This window comes from Pollicipes pollicipes, unplaced genomic scaffold, assembly GCF_011947565.3.
Source record: "Pollicipes pollicipes isolate AB1234 unplaced genomic scaffold, Ppol_2.1 Scaffold_6052;HRSCAF=7182_pilon_pilon_pilon, whole genome shotgun sequence".
In the NCBI taxonomy this organism is placed as follows: Eukaryota; Metazoa; Arthropoda; class Thecostraca; order Pollicipedomorpha; family Pollicipedidae; genus Pollicipes; species Pollicipes pollicipes.
Genome location: NW_023596805.1, coordinates 24,893,696 through 24,911,321, shown reverse-complemented (window position 1 = coordinate 24,911,321; position 17,626 = coordinate 24,893,696). Strand labels below are relative to the sequence as shown.

The window sequence follows — 17,626 nt, the reverse complement described above, 5'->3', positions numbered from 1 at the left end:
GTAAAGGAATTTAGGAATGAGTTCAACCCAAGGCTCCAGATGTCGGAAATAGCGTCAATACGACGTCATCCGAAGCCTTTTTCACCAACCCCATGCGTTGCTTTGCTTTGCTGCCGTGGCGGATAGTTTGTGCTCCTGTAACGCTCCTCTGCCCGGCGGTGCGCCTCTGAAGCCCCTCTGCCCATCACAACACGCCCCCCTGACGCTCCGGCGGCCGGCAGTGTGCCTCTGAAGCCCCTCTGATCATGACAGCACGTCCCCCTGACGCTCCCTCGGCCGGCGGTGTGCCCCTGAGGCCCCTCTGCCCATCACAGCACGTCCCTCTGACGCTCCGGCGGCCGGCAGTGTGCCTCTGAAGCCCCTCTGATCATGACAACACGTCCCCCTGACGCTCCCTCGGCCGGCAGGTGCCGTTTGACGTGGTGGCTGAGGCCTGCCGCCAGTGCGGGGCTCAGAAGCGCGCCCTGCAGTCCATAGAGGTGCACATCAAGCGCCAGCCGCACCAGATGAACGCCTGCCTGCCGCTACTGCAGGTGAGCCAGCCGTGTTTAGATGGCCATGAATGTCTCGTGCGCCTGTAAATACATGAGTTTACCGTGTGTCATTTCAGTGATGAACAGCACGGGGTGCTTGGCGGTGACACTTGTTCTTGTATGTGACCCTTGTTCGGTGTATGAATGCAAGTTTCAGCTGTGAACGGCTTTGATGCCGCCCAGTTTGAAGTGACAAGAAAACCGCACTTCTCTCTCATTTCAATGGTCGTTGGCGAACTCACGGTAACCAGCTAAGCTATATGCTGCCAACGGCTGATACTTGCAGCTGTGATCGTGACCTCGGTCTGGAGACGAACTCTACCGCGTGTGCCGAGCTTGCCTGGCTGAAGCCTTACAGGGCATGCATGCCAGGGCCTGTTTGCTTGTCTCCTAGTCTGCACCTATACACCGTGTGCCGGTTCACGCCCCTGCTTCACACTATGGCTGCATGTGCTGCTAAGGATGGTATGCCCGTGCGTGTGCCGCTCTGGGCCTGGACGTCTGTCTGTGTTTCGGTGTGTGCCGCTCTGGACTTGTGCGTCTGTCTGTATGTCGATGTGTGCCGCTTAGAGCCTGTACCTGTATGTATGGTGGCGTGCATGTCGGCGTGTGTCGCTCTGGGCCTGTATGCATGTCTATGTCGGTGTGTTCCGCTTAGGACCCGTAGGTCAGCCTTTATGTTTGTGTGCCGCCCAGGACCTGTACGTCAGCCTGTATGTCTGTCTGTGCCCTCAGGACCTGTACGTCAGCCTGTATGTCTGTGTGCGCCACCAGGACCTGCACGTCAGCCTGTCTGTCTGTGTGCGCCACCAGGACCTGTACGTCAGCCTGTATGTCTGTCTGTGCCCTCAGGACTTGTACGTCAGCCTGCTGGAGCCGGATGGCGTGGCCGGGGTGTCAGCCGCCCGCCAGCAGCCGCCCACTGTGGCCGACCAGTTGGTGCTGTACCGCTCCCGGGGTCAGCTCCACCACGCTCTCTCCTGCTACGAGCACGTCTGCAACACGCCAGGTCAGTCCCTGACCTGACCGCGGGGCCCCTGGGAGAGGCCGGGCGTCCGGTGAATATCCTCGTTCGCCCCCCCCCCCCCCCCCGCTAACGTGGAGGTGGCGTAAACTTGCGGCCGTCTCCCTCTGAAAGTGTTTTTCCCTTTTCAGGATGTTTGTGGAGTTAGCATTCCGTTGTTTGTCGTGTTTGCATGGATGCATGGTGGCTCTCAAGGTTCGTGTTGATACCGGTATGCAGTGGCGTTAATTTAACATGTGCCACGTCTGGGTCACGAGCTTTCCTTTTTTTCTTTTTTATCGCACGAGTTCTATACAGCCCCGCCCCCTGCTTCCCACCGTTCTTCGTCAAATGTGTGCGGTTCCTTACTGTATTACCAGGTGCATAGTTCGACCTCTTTGTTCTGCTCGAACTTAGAAAGCGTAAGGAACATGAAGAAAGTAGCTTGTTCCACGTGAGGGTCTTCGTTGAAGGAATAATAATGGTATTTAAAAATTGGTACTCCTCTGCCTAGTGCAAAAGTGGATTGCACCTCATAATCATTGTGTTTTGCGTTCAGATTGTATGCGAAGCTACAGAAGCTTGACTCGGGATTTTCGTATGATTACAACGATCTGTCCACCACCAACATTTTACTGTTATCTGCTTGTGAAGCGTGATGTGGCTGGAGAATACCTTATATTCCACATTATTTAAGCGTTGTACCACATACACTTCGTCCATTTCGTTGGCGTAATAGGCACTTGCGGTTGGGCTCACGTTTTACTTGTGGCCACATCTGAAGCCAGGTACAAAGCAGGAGCGTGCTCTTAGAAATGTGAGTGCTATTGAAGAGATCGCGTGGTCTGACAATCTTTTTTCGACTGAATTCAGGCAGAATGAGTGGTCTATGCGGCAGTATGTGAAAACATTAGTGCACGGTGGGCTGCTTATTTGGAGAAAGTTTGCATTAATTTTCAAATGATAGGGGATGAATGGAAGAAAAAAAACCTGCTCATGTTTTTGGCGTTTGCTAGAGTACTAAGTGGTCTTTAGTTTGCCCTACAGCCATTTACTTTCATTTCGCAAGGCGCAGCATTTTAAGGACTTCTGCGTACGTACTTTCACACGGAAATCACATGCCGAAACGTGACAAGTGGCAATGAAAGGTCGGGCGGCGGCGGGCGGGACGGGACAGGGTGCGCCACCTGGCCGCCTGCTGCCGCCGCCGGCCGCCAGGGCGGCGCTGCCGGCGGTGACGGCCCGCCCGCTGGCGGTGCGTCCCGGCCGGGCGGCGCCAGTGCTCCGGCTGGGCCTCACTGATGAAGAGAAGACCAGCATGCTGGAGCGGCTGCAGAAGCATCAGGTGGAGGCGGTGGCCCCGCCACCCCCGCTGCCGCCGTCGCCGCCGCCTTCGCTACCGGCCAGCTGGCAGGAGCGCGAGCTCGAGTCGTCGCTGCACCGCCTGGAGCGTGGCCTGAAGAGGGCGCGCGCGCGACTGGCTGTACGCACCCCGCTGCCGCCGCCGGCCGACGATGCTCCACCCTGGCACCACAGCGATCCTGAGCCGCCGCCGCCGCCGCCGCCGCCGCCGCCGCCGCCGCCAGCGGAGGTCGCCTCCTCGTGGCTGGGCGGGCGGCGGCCCGTGCGCAGGGTGACCGAGGACCGGACGGTGCTGGCGGGCCCGCGGCGGACGGCGCTCGCCAGGCGCACCGCCTCACTGGACCAGCTGCCGCCGCAGCCACCGCCATCGTTGTCCGCGTCTCGCCTAACTACCAGGTCGATTCTTGGGCGAGAGCGGGCGGGGCTCCCACCACCTCGGCCACCCAGCTCGGTGTCCGGCGCGATAGGCTGCGGCGCCGGTACCCGCCGCTCGGCGGCCTCCCGGGCGTCCGACGGCAGCTCTCAGGCCTCGGGCGCCGGCTCTTGCGCCAGCGTGGACGGCTCCTGCGCGTCGGCCGGCGGCTTCCGCGGCTCCCTGGCCGGCTCCCGCGCGTCCGCCGCCGGGAGAGCGCGCTCCTGGACCGCCGGGTCGCAGCTGAGCCTGGCGGGCCGGCCGGCGGCGGCGCGGCGGTCCCGACGTCAAACCATGGACGCTCTTCTGGCCAAGTACGCTCAGCCGCCGCCCGCTGCTCCGGCTCCGGCTCGTGGCCGCCGCGCCGGCCGCAGGGCCAGAGCCGGAACGGCCGGCGGGGGCTTCGGCCGTGGAGCTGGGCCGCCGGTTGGCTGCGCTGGCCGCCGCGGCAGAGGCTCGGAAAGTACGCGCGGCTGCCTCGCGAGATCGAGGCGCTTTGCGCGGCGGCGGCGGCGCCCGGGGACCGCGGGGACGCTGGCTCGCCGCCACCGGCCAGTCACCGGGTCAGCTCGGCGGTGATGACGTCACCGTGCAATGAGATGACGTCGTTGGGAGAGGCACTGGAGGAACAGATGGGGACGACAGCCTGGTCCGAGTCGACCTGCGGATTGGACGCGGCCGACGGCGAGCGGTGCAGCTCATCTGCGCCGGCAGCGGACCCGGTGACGTCAGAGGACCGCGCCACGATGACGGCCGGCGCCGGTGACGTCATTCCCGACGTGAGTGACGTCACACCGCACAGGGCGCTACCGGACCCGACGGCGCTTAGCTTTACGGAGCGGCTGCTGCTGCGCCGGCTGCGCGGACGCAGCGAGAAGTGGCCGGAGCAGCTGCGCCAGCTGCGCCAATTGACGGAGAGGAGGCGGGTCCAGCTGCGCGACGCTGAGCGAGGATTGGACGAGGTAGATGTGAAGGCGGAGGCTGTGACGGAGTAACGTGTCGTTAAGGTGCGAGATGTTGGTCTCCTTAGCAGGTAAAGGGACGGCGACCCATGCTTTGGACGAGCCAGGCGGGAGCAAGTCTGAAACTGAGATGATCCGGATGATTGGAAACCCGGAGAGCGCCTACCAGTGGTGTCCGGACTGTTGTGGAGAAGTGCGTCAAAAGTGGGAGAGTACGCCGCACGAGAGCGGGACACCCAAGATTGTGTCACTGCGGTCATCAGCATTAAACGTGGATGACGCCGCCTTTCCCATCAGGACATCACAGCAAGTGGCTGGTGATTGTGGGGGGCGTATTGCTATAGATGACGCTAAACTATTACAGCTGAGACGTTCCTGAGCTTGGACAGGCGGTCGCTGGTGCCATGGGTAAAGAGACAGCGGTCAGCAGGAGGAAGCATCCGGAAATATAATCGCATGGGTAATGATGCAGGATAGTCGAGATCGAGCAGGAGGAAGCATCCCGAAATGCATTGCATGGTAACTGATGGAGGATAGACGTGTTTAAGCAGGAGGGAGCATACCGAAATGCATGGCATGGTAACTGATGGAGGATAGGCGAGTTTAAGATGGAGGAAGCATCCTGAAATGCATTGCATGGTAACTGATGGAGGATAGGCGAGTTTAAGCAGGAGGAAAGCATCCCGAATGCATTGCATGGGAACTGATGCAGGATTTGTAATCGGTGGTATCCTAATCCCTTGCCACTGACTCAGCTGTTTGGGATTTATACATCGCTGAAAACCCGGCAAATGAAATAAACCGAGCTGTGAAAAATGACCGGTTTGAATTGCAAGAAACCACGGATTAATGACGTTCAGCCCGCTGCCCACAGCTTATCCGCAAGGACTCCTGCGAAGTAAGGTGTGGTCGTCGTACGTACACACGGATGGCGCCAGGGCGCGCGGCTTAACCAATGTTTGCTCTGTGGCGTTGTCTAGTGAGTACCCCCATGGTACTTAAAAGGTCGATGCCTCACCATCAAAACTCCGGAACTCATAAACTACGGAGAAGGTGCTAACAGTTGCTGGTTAGCAGTATGTCCAGCCCGGCAATTTTAACCAAGGACGTAGAAACTAAAAGGCAATGAAAGGCATGAGCGTACTGAGGGCGTGATAGCTAAGGAGGAGGACTGTGCCTTTCGAGTTCGCCCTGAACTGCAGCCCTTTTGATTGGTGGGGTCACCCCAAGACCCTCCGGCGGGCGGAGAACTCTATGATTCCCGATATTCCGTAATTCGTGGCGGAGAATTCGTCATGTTCTTTTGATGTCACGAAATCATGCAACGCGGCACGGTCTTGTGGGCTTGGTGTCACCAACATTGGCAGGGCGTTGCCTGTGCGTAGGTTAATGTGACGGTGAAAAGATTGGGACCCGAACTGTCAAGCGTCAAAACTATGGTGCGAACTGAATCCGCCCGGAAACGGTAGCCAGTGACATCCAAAAAACATCTCATTCAGTAACGACCCTCCCAAAGAAAAGACGCGACGACAAAACAGCTGACAGACAGGACGGGTCGCGGGACCGCGCGCGTTGACAAGGTCACCGCCGCCTGTCGTGATGGTCCGTGCGCTCTGCTGGGCCCTGACGACACGGCGCGCCGCTGGCAGTCAATACCCAATTACCGGCCGTCACGTGGCCTCTGACCCGCAGGGCAGCCGCGGGGGCTCCGCCGCGGAGGGGAGGGGGCGTCGTCACGCTCACAGAGTCGCCGGAGCGTGACGGGGGGAGGGGGGGAGGGAGGGGCATGATCCGTTGGGGCGGCAGGACGGCGAATTTATTGTGATCGGCATCGGCTGCTGGGGGTTTTCGGTGTTGGTGCCCTGTATTGGCGTGACGCCGTGGTCTTTGTTGGACGACGCACGCACATGCCTCATTACCGGGTTGACTATGGCTGGTATGGATGGGGTTTATCCCGTTCCGAAATGTTATTACATATTGTTGCCACGGGCAGACACTAGGAACTCCGAGCAGCAGCCGTTCAACCCCGACAATCCCAACAAATCCATGGTATGTGAAATGTGGTCATTTCCGCGTCGTCTTCAGCTGTAGCGTCGTAATGGTCGGGATTCAAACTCGGCCGTAATTGGAAGCCCTGTTTCCGCGCCTTTTATATGATATTTAAATTGAAGTCCGTGCATGATCATTTTATTGTAGCCAGCCCACCCCTACCTTCAGGAAAGGTGTCAATAACTATTCGGTTCAAAAATTACGTAAGTTGTTCAGTATATTAGCGAGGAACATTAGTCACATAGATACGATGGTCATATTAGCCTTATTCCTCGGAAAAAAAACAGGACAATGGAGATATAGTTACGCCGATATTTCGGCAACATGCGTTTCTCGAAACAGTAACAGAAGTGAATTCACGAATTCAAGGAGTGAATTCAAGTGACTTCACCTCTGCTATTGTTTCTAGAAAGCCATGCTGCCGAAATATCTACCTAACTATATCTTCATTCTCCTGGCTTTTCCGAGGAATAAGGCCAATACTGTCTTATCAAAGGCTGTCAATAAGTTTGAGGCATAAGCGGCAACTGTTTGTGTAAACGCTCGCCCTTAGTGGGCCTGATCCCGTGTTATCTCCGACTATGGGACACCTTGTCATTGTATGACTCCAAAAACATTCTTGGCTTCTGCGTTTTTCAGCGGTTTGGCGGTTCTCCCAAACTCAGCAATCTCACTTTCGGCGGTGTCGAGTCATTTGTTAACAGAGGTGCATCGTAAGTGCAAAAAAGTGATGGGATCGTATGGATAACAAGGAAATTATTTAGGATCACACATGGTGGGCCCTAACCCTGTAACTACCACCTATTACCGTGACAAAAAACTAGCTTGACATATTTCTAGCTTTTAATGCTACTCTGCCCAATCACATAACTCCATGTCATGCACGCCTGCATAGACGTTGATCGCAGTTATTGTTGGCGGACAGATGGTAGCTGCCCATTATAATTGTCAACTCAGCACACAACTTCACATTTTGATAGCAGGTTATTTTAATTGGCTTTGCGGGGTGGAGAGCACAGGCTGGGTCGTGTGTGACCCCGTGTGCAAGGGCGACACCAGAGGGGAGCACAGGCGAGGCTGTGTGTGACCCCCGTGTGCAGGGCGACACCAGAGGGGAGCACAGGCGGGGTCGTGTGACCCCGTGTGCAGGGGTGACACCAGAGGGGAGCACAGGCGGGGTCGTGTCCCCTGCAGTATTCAAATTCAGCATTAGGCTAGCCGCTTCGCCCGGTCACGATGGGGGATGGGCAGGAATCAAGGCGCACAGCATACAGTGCGGCTTGGAAAGTATGGGCGCGAAACACCGCTAACACCCCGGGCTGTCTGGTCCGACTGCCGCCTGTCCGGTCCGACTGCCGACTGTCCGGCTCGACTGCCGACTGTCCGGCCCCACTGCCGACTGTCCGGCCCGACTGCCCACTGTCCGGTCCGACTGCCGACTACTGACTGCCGGCCCGACTGCTGGCTGTCCGGCCCGACTGATGGCTGCCGGCCCGAACTGCTGGCTGTCCGGCCCGACTGCTGGCTCTCCGGCCCGACTGCCGACTGCCCGGCCCGACTGCCGACTGTGCGGTCCGACTGCCGACTGCCACGGCTCGACTGCAGGACGGCCCGGTCCGACTGCCGACTGCCCGGCCCGACTGCCGAATGCCCGGCCCGACTGCTGGCTTCTCGGCCCGAGCGACCTCCCATGGTGGCCCCTGCGGTCAATACTCAGGACCTGCTGACCCCCGCCCGCCCCCACCTACCCCATGCACACGAACGAGGCCGGGGGGAGGGGGGGGGGGGCCGTCTACACGCTCCAGGAGCTGCCCTGACTCGTCGGGGCGGAAGCAGGGGGAGGCTTGCGCCGAGCCCGTGCGTTGGTGGGTATGGTGTTGCGATTGGTCCACTGTTTATGATCCGGTCGATGGAGGGGCGGTGAATGAAGGGGTGCTGCATCAGCCAGCATTCGTTCAGCAAGGGTGGTGGGGCCCAAGGAAAAGAGTGGTAATGTGGCTGCCGCATCCTCCCAGAGAGTTGCAAACACTGTTAGCAGGCATGTATGGCAAAAAGCTACCCTCGTTGCCAAGTTGGCTTGCGGTGTGTTGTTTGTTGGGAGCGGCCACGTCACGCCGTTGTGGGGGATTACCCTTCCCCTGCAGTGTACCGACTGTTTCAGGTTGGAGTCTTGCATGCTCGCCGTTTCCACGTCGCGTTCCGTCGTTTCTACATCACCTTTGTCGCGCTCAATGTTGGCCCGTGTCGAAGTACTTGCATGAGACCCTTTCAACGTTCGTGTTGATCTATATTTTGGGGCCAGGTAGGCACACTTTCATCAGTAATTAGCTTTCTTTCTTGAAGCGTGCGATGTTGCGTCACTGGAACCGGCACGGAGCGCGGTGTGTTCAGCTTCAGCTATTCTTCACTGGCCGACGAGGCGGAAAATTTGGAGGGAAATCGCGGCGGAAAAGCTGGGATTTCCCGAAATCCGGACGATTCCCCGAAACCACTTGAAAGATGATCGGCAATGTGTGGTTTTACGTCGTGTGGTATTCGACGTCGATGCTTTGAATCGGTCTCGAATTGTTGTTTTTGTCCCACCATTGAACGGTGCGGTAATGGAGTTGCCAACTGGAGTAGTCTTTCAGACTTCAGTCGGGACTCGGGTGGTTGTCACTCGCCCTGGTCTTAGTTTCAGTCCTTGGCTTGCGGACCGTCCAATTATCGACCACTTTCTTAAAATGGCCGCTCGCCTCAGCCGTTTACAGAAATGAGGCCAGTAAATTCGCCATCGCTGACATTCACTTGGAGCCGCTCAGCTGTTTCGTCGGTCAGTATGCAGGCAATTGCTTCAGTGGAGGCGCAGCTTAAGTGCGCGAAGCCTGTGGTCCCCCGCCGTGTGCGTCATTGCAGTGAAAAATTGGCTTCATAGTGAAGGTCGAGACTTTATAAACGGCCTACATCAGTCTGTAGGCTGGCGGCGGTCTTCGCCGCAGGCCAGATTTGCGATCGTGTGCTTCCCGTGCTATAACTGAACTTCGCAGAACCATTGTTGCCGCCTCGCTCGGGCCTGCAAGGGACCCGGATGTTGCGGACCGGCAGTATTGATGCGGTCTTAATGCTGACGACATTCGGCACTGCGCCACATTTTCCGTGTCACCGCCACACCATTCACGCTGTGGCAGTGCGCCACATTTGCCGCACTTTGCGCGGATTACTAAACCCACGCCATAGCACTCAACATAAGTGGACTGAGATGTTTCTGAACGTCTGACGCCGTGCGGCGATGTTGAGATTGCTTTGGAAGGCACAAAGTGGACCGAGGAGCCCGTATATTTGAGTATGTCAAACGTTCTGGTTCAGCGTGGTGTTGTCACGAACCCGGTAGGAGGTCGATGGCCTGCTCGGCTGGAAGTCAGCTGATTGCGGCGGTCACCATCGGGTGAGCGCTACTTTTCGTTGTTCAGCCGGGTATATTTAAGCCGTTAACCTACTTTAGAATCACGCAGGGTCGTTTTGCGCTGATTGTACCTCATTCAGTTTTTCGGAGTCGGAAAATAGTTATGCGGCGTAAGTTGCCACGTGTTTGTTTCCTTGTAACTGATCAACGTTAATGTTGTTTTTAGATTGCCCTTTTGATTATATGTTTTGGTTGGATAGATTGATTAGAATGTTTTGTTAGATTGATTGTGTGTTCAGATTGATTATATTCTGATTAGATTTGTTTAGATTAGTTGCAGCACCAGCCGTCTTCCGCTCCGTTCCATCCGTGCTCATAAATCCTTCTGCCCACTTGCATTTAGTTTTGTTTGTTTTTTTGCTTTCCGCCAGCCGGCCGGCCGGCCCTCGCCAGTAGTTAGTTTCGCCGTGAGATCTTCATGACCATTCGTTTGAAGGTGTCAGTGGACGGCTTAGCGCGGCGTGCTGGTTTGTCTTCACTGCCGGTACCGTCCTGGTCACCACATGCTGCCCCATGTACCGTGTACGGTACCCGTACCCCGCGTGGTAGGGTCTGACCGTCGGTGCCCAGCCGGGCCCGTGTAAACGTGTAGCCTTATTGAAAGCCGATCTGGTTGCGTGTGTGCCTGTGCTCCGTTATTTACCATCACGTGCATAAGTGATGGCGGCACCGCCGGCCGCACGCCGGGCAGTACGGCAAACACGTGCGCAGAGGCGCCGCCAGGGTCGCCGCTGAGGGGGAGGGGCATAAAGCTGCTTCGTGTGCCTGGTCTGGGGGCGGGAGGCTTTTTGGCGCGTGGTTGGGGTTGATAAACACGTGCTGGTGCTTATGTAACAGAGTAACTGGCTGCGACCTAGATGCGCTGTTGCTCCGTTACTGCTTAGAAGTCGTTACGATGTTTGTCACAGGAACGGCCGTGTTTTTATGCGTATCGACTGCAGTGTGAACGAGTTGGAAAACGGGCACCGTGAAAACACGCCCTAAGCCCGGGCTGTCACGGCCTCCTCCTTCGTGCGAATGCGACCGTTTTTTTTTTTTATCGGGGATACACATGCCGGGCGTAGATGTGTCGAAACCAATGGATTCTCCAAGGAAATAATCCCGCCATAGATGCATGACACTCACAAACGCGTCCAATGTGGAGGACTGAAAAGTGTGGATGCCTGCATTGTATTGAAGTGCACTGGGGCAGTGCACCGCGGCAGCAGTGCACCGCGGCTGTGCACCGCGACAGCAGTGCACCGCGGCAGCCTGCTCTGGGCTGATGTTCGCTGGTGAATTTGTTGTTTGGAGGCCTGTTTTCGATTAAAATTTAGGTCGAATTTAAGGTTGATTGACCAGGGATTTATTACCCTTGATCTACGATACAGATTTGATTTAGACCATGGTTTTTTGTCCTGAATCGGTTCTTCGTCGATTCACATTCCAGCTCAATGTTTCAGGTCCGATTCAAATAATGATCTTAGCGCGTGAATCGATTCAGCATGGACTGGTCCTATATTCAACGTGTTTATGCTGACTGTTGTGTGTTTTAAATGGCAAATCATGTATTCACAGTTAATGTATAGTGATTTTGTGCTGTATTGATGACGCTTGTTGTTGAATGATTTTTGAAGAAATTATTGAATCGATTCATTTGGGCTCCACGTTGCCTTTGCTCGATTCAGATAAACTATTTGGGAGAGTCATGAGGGGATTTATGATTCAAATTTGATTTTATACGAAAAAGTCGATTCGCTTGCAACTTATCCAAAAATTATGTGATTCATAAAGCATTAATTGATTTATATTAAATATGATCACAGATCTGGCTCTTCGCGATTGTCAGTTCTGCTAATTACGAGTACTTCTTACTGCTCGGTGTAATTTGAAGCTGTTTCTGCAGCGCAGCGGTTTGGAAGCTCTATCACAGAGCTCTACATAGCTTGGGTTGGGTCACAAATCACGTGGTGCACACTTTCATGTCAGCATGTCCCAGTATATCATGTCCCCTTTATGGCCTGCTGCTTCTTGAGCGAAATTGGCTGGTAATTTTAGATCTTGTTCTTATTCTGTTATGACATTTTCGTCAGTCTTTGCCAAAGCCCTCGAAAACTGACATTGGCAACTCGGTAGGACATCAAATAGCGTCAAATTTGTTTTCTCACAACTTCTGCTGAGCACCTGGCTGACTGGCGTGTATAAGATTGTGAAATGGAAGGAAGATTCCAATTAAAGTGCTTGCTGACATCTCCGTAGAATAAGTGCCGCATTTCAACGCCGAACTTCAACATGTCCAGCACTCCTGAAAAGAAGCACCCCTGCAAGGGGCTTTCAACACTGTTACGTCATGAAGTGCAGATGTTACGGCAGTGTGGCGTTGGACAGTTCTTTCCACCCCATCCGCTACCGCTGTTAGCCTGAACGCAGCGCAACTTCGGAATAATTTATATTTCTGAATGCAGCACAATTGCCTTAGGACGACCCGTCTCAGGCGTATATATATATACACATTTGAACAGACAACGTGAACAGTACGCTTCCGGTCTCGCTGCGCCGCCGCCGGCACTGTAGGATTGTCTTACCGAGCAATCTGAGCATGATTACCACCGAAGAACACGACGGGGGAGAATATTGTAGTGCTGCCCCGTGTTGTTAAGGGCTGACGTAGGCGAAAGTACTCAAGACATACCCATTGAAGAAGGACACACGGCGACGTCTGACAGTTCTCGCGGTGGCTGTTCGGCCAAGGAAAACGTCACTGAACTGCAGTGACCGAACGACTCAGAGATATGCCTGGGAATCGCTGACGTAGCAGCGAACGATTGTCCTAGCACCAGGCTGCTTCACTATCACATAGCATCTGTCTCGATATAATTCCGCTTGACTTCAGCCCTCGAGGAGGTGCCGTCTGCCACTTCCCAGCACGCATCTCGGGCCGCGTTCGTCCGTCTGTCGCTTTTGGTGCGCCCGCCGACATAGACACTCTCACCCTCCCACGTTCACATGCTCTTACCCTCCCACGTCGCCCTGCTCTCACCCTCCCACGTCGCCATGCTCTCACCCGCCCACGTCCCCGTGCTCTCACCCTCCCACGTCACCATGCCCCCACCCTCTCAGGTCCTCCTGCGGTAGCACACGCGCGGCTGACAAGCACGCAGCAAATGTCCCGATGCACGCGGAAAATGTCTCCGGCACCCGACAGTGAAGCTAAACTTCCTGCTCGAAGTCTGCAAGTGTGTTCCAACTGGCAGGGATAGCCCAGGGAGGCGTCGCTCGCCGCCGTAAAACGCTGTGAACCCAAGCTTGTCCTTTTGGCGCACAGGACAGCTATCTGTGAAGCAGGAACGATCACCAGCTTCAGGAACGATTGCCGGCTTCGGCTTGACCGGTGTAAGTGGACGTGGCGTGCGTGGACGGATCGGGGCGGTTTGGTCGCCACTCTGTTTTGCCGCGGGTGTGTTGTTCCTTCCTGGCCTTCACCAGCTAGCGCGGATCGCACTCCGTAGTACTCCAGGACGCCGCATACAGCACGACATACCGCCCCTGTCGAAACACCCGACCTCGACGGATCACAACCCCCCCCCCCCCCCCCGGCACCGTTCCACGCCCGTTGTCCTTGTTTCCCGTAGCGTGACGTCACTTTACGGTCCCGATGACGTCACTGCCGAGGTGGCGGCCGTCGGCAGCGCCTTGGCCGCCTCCATGGCCTGCAGGTTGATCTTGGCCTGCGCCAGCAGCCGCTGCGTCTCCTGCCGGGTCATACGCTGTACCGGCGTGTGCTTCCCGGAGACGCCGATAGGTGGCAGTGTGACGCCGGCGGCCGGCCGTGTCGTTCCCGCAGACGCCACGGCGTGGCTGTCGTCTCGCGACACCCGAGCCCGCACTGACCGCCAGCCGCCGCCGTCGCTGCGCACGCTCACGTCCAGCAGGTCTGCGGTCTGTGCCAGCGGAGAGCGCGGTTAGAGGAAGCCGTGTTGCTGTACTGTCGCTGGTTCACCGAAAAATGGTCGAATGGTTGAGAGATTTTGTTGGGCACTTTGATCACTTGGACCACGTAATTTTTATTGGTGGGCGTGCCCGTCGTTGAGTGGCCTGTGATGTAAATATTGCAAAGTTACGTTGTTTTTTGTTTTTCATTTGGATGAAATAATGCCCGAAAAAACAAAGGAATTCAACAGTACATAAGTTTCGTACATCCCGGCATTTTGGAAAATCATCTGGCATTTTTGCCCCCATTAACATGCGCTGTGTATGCGGGGCTCACCTGGTCAATCTCGTCCTGGTTCTCGCGGCCGGTTGTGCGCGGCTCCGACCTTGACCTGCAGCCTCGCTGACATGCCCCGGTCGACCACACGGACGCGCCCATCGAGGCGTCCAGTTGCGGCAGACTCGGCCGAGCGGGGGTGGGCGGGCGCTGCCGGCCGCACTCCGCCTCGTCTCGCACCAGTCGCTGCACGTCGCGACGCATGGCGAACTTTGACGGCAGCCGCTCGATCGGCGGCATGTTGTGGCCGGCCAGAGGCGAGCGCCGCCCAGTGGCCACCTCGGGAACTGTGACTGCGGCCGAGTGCCGGTAGGCCTGCGTCAGCTTGGCGGGGTCGAGCGGTAGTGGCTCGGTCCGTGAGCCGCCTGCGGGCGGCGACGTGTCCACGGCCATCGTCGTGGTGATGACGTCACACGTGCTGGCGATAATGACGTCGCTGGGAGCGTGCGTGATCAGCTCCGTCGTGGCACGGGTACGATTGTCGGTCCGAATTCCCAGTCTCGTGAAGGCTTTTCGAAGGAACTTGGATGGTGCTACGGTCTTTGACGCGATTTCCTTGTTCGTCAAAGTCAAACAATCGAGGAGCTTGTCACCTGTTAACCTTGGCCAAGCAGCCGACAGTGCTCGCTCCTGATGCAGACGTGTTCCCTCGCGGAGCTCACTGTCAAGCCTGCACCAAGTGAGCCTCCTTGGACCAGGACCGGCTGCGCGCTGCCGCCGCCGGCTGTGGGACGCGACTGACCGCGGCGGCGGCCCAATGCGAGGGTCGGCGGCGCCGCGGCAGGGGCGGCGCCAGGTCGTCTCACCTGGGGGGATGACGTCCTCTGGGCTGACGGGATGACCTGGGTTCGGTTAGTGATGGGACTCGGACGAGTGACTAGGGATGGACTTAGATGGGACAAGTGATGGGAATGAGTCACGAGTTCGTAGACGGCAGCGACGTGGGTACCGTTGACGGGGCTGTGGCAAAGGTAGTGGACATGCCTTAGCTGCTGCGACTGGTATTCAGGGATAAAGGCGCCAGAAATTCGGTAGAAATAGGTAAGAGCTGTGGCAAGAGGGGGGGGGGAGTGGATCGAAGGTGGCCTCACTTGAAAAAGGAAGTCAAGCTCGTAGTGAGCTGTGGGAAATTGCAGGGATAAGTGGGTGGGCTCTCTTCCTTCGGAAGTGCTTTATTTCCGGAGGGAAGGCATTGGGAAAATATTGCCAAAAATATCCTGACGGTTTTATGGATCTTGTGATGTGGTATCCCTTTTTTTCACTCAGAAAGATCCACGCGTTTTGTGGCGTTCTGTCTTTTGCCAAGTGCACAATAATTGCCGGGGTTCCCGTCCCTAATGCTGTGGTTCTGTCTCCGGTTTGCTGTGTGTACACCGGCTCATTAAGGTCACGAGGTGCCGCCGATGGAGTCGATGCTTGACTCGCATCTCGTTGCATCAGGCGGATTTCGTATCAGACTGGTTTGGACTAGATCACTCTGTCCTAATGCGTTTGGTGTAGTTGGCCGAAGAAGTCGGCAAAGGCCGACTCAGCAGGCTTCCCCCGCTTGGACTGAACACTTAATGAGACCGCGCGGTGGTTCTCCATCATGGTATGGACAATAAGATGGATCATCGAACTCACAACCAATAATTTCATTGGCGTGTGGCGGAAAGCCTGGTACCGGCTCCGCGTGGACCATTGACATCATGAATCACACTTTTGCGCCTTAGAAGCATCATCCTCCCCCGCCTCCCCCCGCTCGCCGCTCCTGTGCGCGCCACTGCGCATCGTCCAGCGACACAGACGATGGCATCGATCTCCCCCGGCGATTACACAGTAGGGCAAGGCGTGCTTGTATCGACCCTGGTGTTGGCGACCGGACATGGTGGGCGCCGCGCCCCGGGGCAACTGTGCTGGCTCACCTTTAACCCCCTCCTCCCTTCCCCCGGCAACGGCAGACGGGGCTTCAGGCGCTGGAGGCTGCGTTATGTTGCAGGAGGTTGTGGTGCTTCGTTTTGTCGCCATAAAAAGCTCGACAAAACAGAAGCGGTGGGACGCTAGAGGACGACCTTTGAGGTTTAGAGACAGCGGCTGGGTCCTTCGCCAATGGAAGACAATTATCAGCCATACTTTGTCTCTGCAATTTCACTCAAGCGTCACTCAGGCGTGTGCCGCCGACTGTCAGGCTTCGGTTAAAAACACAGTGAAAGTATCGTTACCGATATGGTGTCATTTTCTTCACGACGCGTGCTGTTGATGCTATGCTTGTTGATGCTTAACACCCACCAAAGCTTGCTGTAAAAGGTTTGAGCTGTACAGGTGCTGTAACAAGAGGAGCATCTTCTTCAAGGTGGACATGTATTATTCAGACTAACGCGTCTCTAATGGCTGCAGGTTTTCTGTCATCGAAGCATTTAAAGCTTTGCTGAAATTCACTTTTCCAAGATAGTTCCAAGGGTTTTGATCATGACTTGTCGGAGCCCTTAAAGTACCGGAGATCAATACATGTAATGTTACCAACAGCCCTGGAACGCCGGTCTTGACAACTGCGGGGGCCGGGTGAGAAGGTTTCCCCAGCTTTCAGAAGGTTTCCGCCAATTTAGCTCACCGTCGTTTGTAGCCGAGGTGGCATTGCAATTTAGCTCACCGTCGTTTGTAGCCGAGATGGCAATGCGCTGCTAACATTGTTCTGCGTCGCTGACTAGCAAGCCCGCGGCGACCACGGCTGATTGACTGCGGTGTTCTCTGTTGCCCTGCTGTCGCGTGCGTTTACGCGAGAATGGTCAGCCAGCAGAGGATTTACCGCTGCCCGCCAGGCGGGCGGAGTACGTCCGGTTCGTCACCAATTCCACGGAACGACCTATTCCACGAAACGACCTATTCCACGGAACGACGTATTCCACGGAACGTGGCGTTATGCGGGGCGAGCGTGGAGTGTCGTCGACTTCGTCAAAAACGTGTGTGTCTTATGTCGACTGGCGAAGCGTGAAGTTACTTAGGTTGTTGACTGGTTGGCAGTTGTTGACTGGTTGGCAGGAGGCAATTGGACTTCTATTGAATGCCACTGGCGGTGCAACCGTGCGTTGTTGTGTGAGCTTCGTTTACGTGCTTGTTTCGGAAGAACGCGATTAGATTAAGAGCAGAATCAGTCGTAACGTGAGCCTAAGGCGACAATCCATACCCGCTTTTGGTCATGGCACCTGGCTGGTCCTGTTGACGTCACTATATGTGCCAGAAAGCTGTTCTCCGTCATTTCTGTTGCTGAAGAATTGTTATGATTGACCAATAGTGCTATCCCTGCCAAGAGCTGATTAGGGGTTCGTGTTCCTGCACGTCCTCCGATACTCACTGGCTTTGCGTGCGTCACCGAAAGTTGGTTTGCTTGTGAGATCTGTAGTACGGTGACTTGGTGTCAACCTGGGCTCGAGTTTGTATTGATTTTTCCAACTGTTCGCCAGGCATTGGCGAATAGCTTGGCAACCGTTTCAGCTGTCACTTTGTGTCAAGTTGAGTCGCGTGTCCTGAAGGTCCACACTGCTCGGCAGCAGTTAGGGAGAGGCTCGAGAAATGGACAAACTTCGTGCTGTGATGCCCATTCACCGCCAAAGCTTCCTCATTGACCCTAATGCGGTGTA

At 56.0% G+C, this 17,626-nt stretch overlaps 1 protein-coding gene across 1 annotated transcript; it reads right to left on the bottom strand.

Moving 5' to 3' along the window:
- Nucleotides 1-13,342: 13,342 nt before the first annotated feature.
- On the bottom strand, nucleotides 13,343-14,727 carry LOC119104261 (uncharacterized). The gene is made up of 2 exons (XM_037227956.1): nucleotides 14,010-14,727; nucleotides 13,343-13,683 (listed from the first exon to the last, which is right to left on the bottom strand). Exons 1-2 carry the CDS (start codon nucleotides 14,400-14,402, stop codon nucleotides 13,387-13,389), a joined length of 690 nt encoding a protein of 229 aa, XP_037083851.1. The 5' UTR covers nucleotides 14,403-14,727; the 3' UTR covers nucleotides 13,343-13,386.
- Nucleotides 14,728-17,626: the final 2,899 nt, after the last annotated feature.

Coding starts and splice junctions, on each gene's coding strand:
- LOC119104261 (XM_037227956.1), bottom strand. CDS start 14,402: ATGGCCGTGGACACGTCGCCGCCCGCAGGCGGCTCACGGACCGAGCCA. Junction 13,684..14,009: donor ACCAGGACGAGATTGACCAG/GTGAGCCCCGCA, acceptor CCGCTGGCACAG/ACCGCAGACCTGCTGGACGT.